At 39.0% G+C, this 8667-nt stretch overlaps 1 protein-coding gene across 1 annotated transcript; it reads left to right on the forward strand.

Moving 5' to 3' along the window:
• Positions 1 to 3668: 3668 nt before the first annotated feature.
• LOC133093336 (non-histone chromosomal protein HMG-14-like) lies at positions 3669 to 3974 on the forward strand. Its single transcript, XM_061193123.1, has one exon. It carries the CDS (start codon positions 3669 to 3671, stop codon positions 3972 to 3974), a length of 306 nt encoding a protein of 101 aa, XP_061049106.1.
• The last annotated feature ends 4693 nt before the right edge of the window (positions 3975 to 8667 follow it).

The following is an 8667-nucleotide window of genomic DNA, read 5'->3' on the forward strand; positions in this document are numbered from 1 at the left end:
CAAGGGTTCAGATCCATTAAGACTTTGTGTCACCGGCAGCTGTGCGAATTCTGATTTGGGGCCAAATAATTGGTAACTTACTCCGAACTTATAGATGGGTTATGCATGTCATCTCTTACAACCAACATTTAATCCATCTGAAGAGATATAGCTGGGAAAAGTAGGACATAGAAAAATGAAGAAGACATAACTCTTGACTTCAAGAAGCTAGTAATGCAGTAGGGGACATGGAATAAATACACAAATAAGTATAATAGAAAATGAATATGATAAGTGGTATAAAGTGTCACATTGGATCATACAGGTTTGAGAAGAAAAGTGTTATATATTTTATAAAAGATTATCTTTTAATAAAAGCCCAAGTTTTAAGCCAAAGGAATGAAACTCTAGTTTTACAATTTTAAGCATCAATGAGCTACTTGGGAAAATAAAAGGAGGATTACAGAGTACTTTCCTATTTCTATGAAAATACATCACATAGATGGCAACAACTGAGCCCTGTACTGCAGGCACTTGATGGGATAAAATGAGAAAATTTAGGAAGAAATTCCCCAGAAAACATTGGAATTAAAACATTTTAAAGATAACAAAAAGCAGCTGTAGTGAAAAAAACAAACAAAAAAAACCCCCACCATATATGGAAATAGCTGAAGTGATGATTCATATAAAATGCCTCTACTATGTATTCTGCAACTGAAAAGGTTAACAGCTTTCTCTAATAATCCTAATAGAGGCCACTGAACGATGGCTTATCTTCTTCAGTTCCATTAAAATGAAGTAAAAATGGATGCTCTTAATGTGGACTGAAAGAAAAGAACTAATTAACCTGACAATGTGCTCCTCTTTCACCAAGTACCTTTCTGCAAAGGCAACTAAAACTAAAGACAACTGGCCATTTTTTAAGGTTATCTATACTTTTCTTGAATACATTTTAAAAAAACCCAAAAAACATCGTCTGGGAGGTATTTGGTCAATATATCAATTGATTGACACAGTCCTATATCAGCTTTTGCTTTCAGAAAAAGCATACACCCACTGGAGAACCGTGAGCCTACCTGCCCCACTCCAGGAACTGTGTGTGGCACGTGGGATACAAAGACAAGTGAGGAAATCTTTCTCTCAAAGCCCCAGTACTTTATTTGGAGAAACAAGCACATACAAAAATAATTACAGCCTCTGAGAGAGGCAAGTGCAAAGGGCTATGATCGTTGGTGGGGCAGAGGTGACAACTAAGAGAGTGGCAGGAGGGTGGAAGCTTCAAGAATATGTCAAATTTCAACCTGGCCTTGAGGAATCCCAGGAGCTTGCCTGGTGGTGAAAGGAAGGGAAGGGGTTCGTTCACATGTCAAGACAGGTCTACACAAGTCCTTGTTTGCAAGGGTCATTAGGGATTCAGGCAGGTGCTGTTTGTCCTACAACCTGCTTATTGACTATTTCCAAGTTACAACTTGACTAAGATAATGTTAGTGGTCCACAGAGGGCTTTGGCAGTAGTTAAAAAAAAAAAATCAAAAAGAGTGCCACCTCTAGGGATTTGGCTTCTTTGGGTCACAAGTCTGTTGTAACTCAGCAGGATCACATTAGGCCCAAATGAAGACATTTGACATTGTCCTTCTAGTCTCATTATCTTTGACAAGGGCCTTCCTTGCCTCAGTTAATCATGACAGAGAAGCACTGAATGTGAGCATATAGATGGTGAATTGAGGGGACATAAGGGAACCCGGGCTTCCTGTGCTCTGAAATCACCAGCCAATGTATTGCAGCTTCTTATGGAGGCTGGGGCCCAAAAACTCAATTAGCAACCACGAATCCAGAACCTCAGAGGCAGGTCTCAGGTTCCCTGGACTCATTTGAGCTACTAAGCATCCTGCTTTGGTTTCTATCATGTCAATTCACTTTCCTCATCCAAGGGTCAGCTAGAATAATAATACACACAGAAATCTTAAAAAGTCAAATCTTATATTTTAATTCAAAGATTCCATGGCCTATTAAAATGACTCTTAATGTACTTTGAAGAATAAAACCTTCCTTACCTTCCCACCTCTAGAGTACAGAACATTAACAAAGCATTTCTTTCCTCCCACTTTTTGGAAGTTATTCTGTGTTTTTTGAACCATGTTAATTTTGGAAAATCTCTACCTATTCATATCTCTGAGTATGAACAATGTGAAAAATCCCATGTTGGCTAGAAATTTTTTCTTTCTTTTTTTTTTTTTTTTTAAAGACCATGGAACCAGTGGCTTCCTGGGAGTAAATATCATTTTTGAAATAAAATATGGGCTAAAGTGGTCTTTTAACCTTTAGAGTTAGATCATCAATGTTCTTCATATCTTGGTATCATCCACAAAGTCTTGTGGATATTTTTAATAAGCATCTGTTGAAAATAAGACTCCCAGTAAGGTCCAAGAGGGAGAGGATATATGTATACATATAACTGATTCACTTCATTGTGCAGCAGAAACTAACACAACATTGTAAAGCAACTATACTCCAATTAAAAAAAAAAAAAAAAAAGCTAATGGAAATAGGAATGATGCAGCAGAAGGACAAAAGGCGTAGAAGATGTTTTCTAAAAGGTTGGTGGGATTTATATGTCCCCATTATCTGCCCCAGCCCATGGTCCGGATCCTAATCGTCCCAGTAAATTATTTAGCAGTATGATTTGTCATGTGAAATAATATTTGGATCACTTATTAAAGACCCATTTTATGTCAGACAGCTTACATAATCTAAGTCTAATTTTTGCAAACGTATTTATAATTGAGAAAACCACTTCAGCGAGCTCAAGAGACTTACCTAGGGTTACAGATTCAAGTTAATGCAGAGAAAGGATTTGAACATATGTAATCCGAATCCCAAACCAAGTGTTTTTCCCCTTTTCTGCTAAATCCTATTTATAAGACTTGTGATGGTCAGAAGAATGCAGAGTCTATCTATTTCTTCCAGCTAAGTAGCTCTGGTCAGGTTGCCTAACCTTTTTTTTTTTTTTTTTCATAAAGATACACATTTTTTAAAGAAACATTAAAATGCCATTTCTATCCTCTGACTTTAAAAGGGGTCTTAATAATATCTGTGCTGTAAAAGAAGGAGGAACAGATCTGCCTGAAAGTGGTTGAGTTGTAAGGAGGGATACTGAACTGGGGGAGAAGATTCTGTTGCAGGAGAAGTTTGGAACACGAAGTCTGAGTCAGAGATGTCTCTACCACACTTGTTGTCCGACAGAAATATGACGCAAGCCACATGCTTAGCTTTAAATATCCTAACAGTCATGTTTAAAAATGTAAAAATAAACAGGTGGTTTTAATTTTAAGAAGATACGCAATCCAGTGTATCTGAAGGATTACCATTTTAAGATATAATCAACACGAAACATTCACGATCTGTTTTACATTCTTTTTGTATATGAAGTTTTTAAAACGTCTGGTATATGTCTCACACTTGGAGCACATCTTTATTTAGAAAGCTACATTTCAAGGGCTCTAAAGCAACCTGTGGTCAGAGTTGACCATACTGCACAGCAGAGTTTTAGTAGCTTAAGAAGAAAGAGATGGTGATCAAAAGGAGTTTGCACGCGGGTCCCAGCAGCTCGGGCGGCGGGAGGAGCGGCAGCGGCCAGGCAGCCCAGCTTCGAGAAGGCTCTCCGCGCGCCGTGTCCGCCCCGTCGCCACGATGCCCAAGAGGAAGGTCGGCTCCGCCGAGGGGGCGGCGACGGAGGAGCCCAAGAGGAGGTCGGCGAGGTTGTCAGCCAAGCCGGCTCCTGCAAAAGTGGAAACGAAGCCAAAAAAGGCGGCAGGAAAGGATAAATCTTCAGACAAAAAAGTGCAAACAAAAGGGAAAAGGGGAGCAAAGGGAAAACAGGCTGAAGTGGCTAACCAGGACACTAAAGAAGACTCACCTACAGAAAATGGAGACGCTAAAAACGAGGAGAGCCCAGCTTCTGATGAAGCCGGAGGGAAAGAAGCCAAGTCTGATTAATATCACACACCTGGTCCTATCAGGGGTCCCTGTCTCTCTTCTTGTACAATCCAGAGGAATATTTTTATCAACTATTTTGTAAATGCAAGTTTTTTAGTAGCTCTAGAAACATTTTTAAAAAGGAGGGAGTCCCACCTCATCCCATTTTTTAAGTGTAAATGCTTTTTTTTTTAAGAGGTGAAATCATTTGCTGGTTGTTTATTTTTTGGTACAACCAGAAAATAGTGGGATATTGAATATGGGAGGCTTTGGTTGTCTTGGGTGTCAGCTTAACCTTCCACAGATGGGGGGTAGCTTTTATATCCTGTAATACAAAGCATACTAAATGGCAGTTTGGAGTCAGTTGTGCATTTAATGTCTTAAACACTTTAAATTACTTCTCTTCCGATGTTGTTTTTGGTAGAATTGTTTCCTAAAGCAAACCACTCACCCCTTGATCTTGGCTCTCCTGGGCAGAATTTTGTGCACTCTGTAACACCTTTGGTCATGGTAGTCCAGTTCTTCTAGTAACTGTTAATGTGCTGTGAACGACTGACAATTTGAGTATGTAGTGTATATGATACTAAATCATGAATTAGTGGGACTTATGATGTAACATCATATCAATATTTGAAGATATTGGTACTGGATATCCTGTGAAGGAAAATTTGCCTCCAAATTTTAAGCTGGAAAGTCACTGGAATAACTGTTCAGAAAGAATCTATATGATTTTTTAGATTTTTGGTACGTATGTTGAGAATTGTGTACAAATTAAAATGTCTGTGTACTGATCCTCAAAACAACCAATAAAATCTCAATTATGAAAGAAAAAAAGGAGTTTACATGAAAATGAACTCATTTCAGAATGGGGTGATTGAAGTATAAAAAATTATATATCAATAATTGGAGGTGGATAAAATTTCCATCTACTGGGAATGGGGTAAGACAAATTATAGGGGAATCATGTGGAGTGAAATAAAGGGGGAAGAAAAACAAACACTGGGGGAGCAGGTGTTTCCCATTCATTGTCACTCGCTCACTCAACAGAAAGTTACCATTCTCTCCTTTGCATAGAGGAGAATGCTAGAGCAGAGAAAAATTCAGTCACTGGCTGAGTTTCAACTTCCTACTAGTCTATGAATCTGTGACTACCCAAAATCAATAGTTTGTATCTATCTTATTCTCATTGCCTATAGTGAAAAAAAAAAAAGGAAAAAAGAGGTATAATATGCCAGCTGACCTGAGTCTCTTGCTGATGAGGCAGAGACAGGGGATTTGCCAAGAGCAAGGGGGGAGGAGGCTAGAAATCTTGTCAAGGGCTGTGTTTCAAAAGCTGTTGCTCCAATCCCTAGGCCTGTAAGGTGCTGGAGGAGGGGAGCCAGGCTCACAGCAGCTGTTGTACTAGGCAGTTGTTATTCTGGGGACATGGACGCACTGTTCTCTTGGTACAGTTGAAGACAGAAAGCAAAAGATTGGGTTTCACAGTAGTCAGAGAGCATTGGTGGAAAAACTGGAGAAATTCCTGCACATGAGGTTGGTGAAAAATCAGGGGAGCTTGTCCAATGACCTGCTCTGGATTTTCAGACACTAGGATAGATTCTTATCTGACTTACACAAGCTCAGTATGTTTCCTGGCTTGTATTTTAAGTTTTAAAATAACAGTCTTACTCCAAACTGTCCATGTGAAATGCAGATCATCTACATTCTGTGATGTAATCCGCTTGGGTCATGGCGGTGAGAAGATTATCACATCGTTCTCAAACAGGCAACTCTTTAGGAGAACTTGGAGGAACAGAAAAGGGGCATCAGACAGCTCTAATTAGCCTTACTTTCATGAAAACTGAATTTCATGAAAATCAAGTTATTTTCAGCTAAGGATCACTGCTGAGAGGAAAGAAAAACTAAATGAGCTGAAGAGTAACAAGACCCTCTCTAAAAATGGATTCATAATGAACTCTCATTTCTATTTGGATAAGTAGTTTACACATAATTACTTAACCTATAGGATTGTGAGAGAGTTAAAAAGTTGACCTTATTCATTCATTCAAAAGTTCCGTCAACAGCTGTTGTTTGAGCATCTACTCTGTGCTAAATGCTATTCTAGGCTCTGATTATAGACTAGTGTGGCAAAGGCTGCTAGCTGATTCCTAAACCCATTTCCTCTTCTTGGAAACACAACTAGACTACATTTTCTAGACTTTGGAGTTAGGTTTGGATATGACTGAGTACTAGCCAATAGACTATAAGAGAAAATGTTGCTTCTTCCCCTGCCATGTGTGATTCTCCATGAGAATCTTTCACCGACTATATTGACCTTGGGAACTACATTGAAGGTGGTGGACCGCATAGAAGAAGGTGGCAGAATCACCGCTTAGAGGAGAGCAGTAAGAAAACTGGTTTTACACTTGAGGTGAGCTAGAAATAAACTTGTTTTAGCAGCTAGTGCAACCTTAGATAATATTAGCATGAACAGACTTGCTCAATGCCCTCTTGATCTTATATCCCAATGAGAGACAGACAATAAATAAGCAAACCACATAAATATATTTGGTTGTATATGAAAATGTTAAGCCTAGCTATAGAAGAAACCCCCATAGCTCAGGTTCATGCTAAAAGATTAAAACTGTTGTTGATACAAAAAAAAAAAATTTACGTTTGACTTTGGAATAAATGACTTTGGAATAGACAATCTCTTTCTCTCTTCATCCTACCTCTCCACCCCCTGCCCAACAGACACACGTACCTCTTTAACCAAGTACCAAATTTTCTGAAACAGTGGTGGACTCCACTGCATGCAGTGAATAAGAAAAACCACATCATCTTAGAGATTTCAGTTCCCTGTTTTCTTTCCTGAATGTTAATCCATTGTAGAAAGATATAAATGCATCTTTTCTGTAAGCAATAATGAAACATTTGTTGGCTGGTTAATTTTCTTCCATAAACAAAAGCAGAAATACTGAATACATCACCTGGTGGTAGAGCAGCGGAAAGATGACTGAGGTGATACTTAAAAGAGTTCTGAGATCCTGTCCTAATTATGTGATGGGAGCTAAAGAAGCTACTGCTGAGGTCTTAGTTGCCTCATATACAAAACTGGGGGTTTGGGCTAATTGACCTATAAGATTCCTCACACTTCTATTTCTAATTTCTGAGCCTGAACCCAAACTTTTTTTTTTTTTTTTTTTTGAACAGAAAAATGGTAGATGTGTGGCTCAAATGCAGTGCTTGGGAGACATTCTGCCTAGTTTACAGGTTCAAATGATGGGACTCAGCGTATGAACTTGGAATCCTCGACTCTCTGTTAGAGGCCTGATGCATTACCTAGAAAAAGGAGGCTAAAGAGACATTGGGAAATCCCAGGTGATTCAGAGGTTCTGTTTGAATTATCCAAAAACCTTCCCAGGACTTTTACTTCATTTGACCCCTGTACTTCTGAAGTGTGTGTGTATATATGTATATGATTCTGATTTCCCAAAGATCTGAGCCTCCTTTGCCCTTTGAAGCTTCAACTTTTCAAAATAAGAACTGTATTGTTTTTAACAATTGGGTCTTTCTCCCCAGCTCCCCACCCCCGGCTCAGCTTCTCTCTTCTCTGTGTTCTCTCTCAGCCCCTCTCAACTGTCTGGCTCCTGATGGTGTGCGTTGTGATTTAAGACACTCTGTGCTTTTCCCTTCCTTACCACGGTGCCTTTGATTCACATACAGACAGATACATTATTGATCAGATTTTGGTTGCTCCTCTTGGCTTGCTGGTGTTGCACTAGTAGCTAATAAGCTAATAAGAGAAGGAGAGTGAGGAGAGCCTGCCTTTTATAAAGCAAGTGGATGACAATGCTACAGCCTCCGTTTTGGCATCTTTAAGAAATGCTACCTGCTTTCCCACTGGAAAAAAAAGCTACCTGCTTTCGTTTGTTTGGTCAGGTCACATCACTGTGCAGAGGCTAGTGGTCTACATGCCGGACAGTGAAGGCCTGCTTGGATGAAGAAGACGAAATTTACGTTGACGGAGGACCATTCTTTGTTCCATAGTGGATAAGCGGTTGGGCTTCTTTGCTAAGTGTTCCATGTAAATCCTAAGTAGCCATTTTTAACCAGATTCTTTATAATCCTATTTATTTTTTGCCACCAACCTAGGATTGGGTCTTCAGACTCTGAACCTACATCCTTCTCTAGAGGCAGAAATACTGGGAATTTTCTCCGTGACCTATTTTTCAACACCTTTGCTGGATCCTTAGAGACATGACTGAAAAAGCTACAAGAAAGATTTCTTTACCTTACCTAAAGTTTCCTTCTTCTTTAGACATTTAAACACCCTATTTCAAAATATCAAAGTTTTGAGTGCTCATATCCTTTAACCCAACAGCTCTACTATTGTAGTTATGTTTGCAAAAGCATGTGTATGTGTGTGTGTGTATGTGTGTGTGTGTGTGTGTGTGTGCGTGTGTGCACAGACGTATACATACAAACATGATTATTCTCCTTGTAATAGCAAAACCTGGAAAAAACGTGGGGGCTACTTAAATAAATGATTGGTCATCCACAGAGTTGAACAATATGCAGCTATTTTAAAAATAAAATTGCTATATATGATGATTTTGAAAAATCTGTTACATTACTAAATGGAAAACATACTTGCACAGGCTGAACTCTTTTGTCAAAATTTTTATCTATCTCCTATCTATTTATCTGTCTTTCTGTCCGTCTGTTCATCATG

Source organism: Eubalaena glacialis, chromosome 6 (assembly GCF_028564815.1).
Source record: "Eubalaena glacialis isolate mEubGla1 chromosome 6, mEubGla1.1.hap2.+ XY, whole genome shotgun sequence".
Classification (NCBI taxonomy): Eukaryota; Metazoa; Chordata; class Mammalia; order Artiodactyla; family Balaenidae; genus Eubalaena; species Eubalaena glacialis.

Excerpts from the sequence above, each read along its gene's own strand:
- LOC133093336 (XM_061193123.1), top strand. The coding sequence starts at position 3,669 with ATGCCCAAGAGGAAGGTCGGCTCCGCCGAGGGGGCGGCGACGGAGGAG.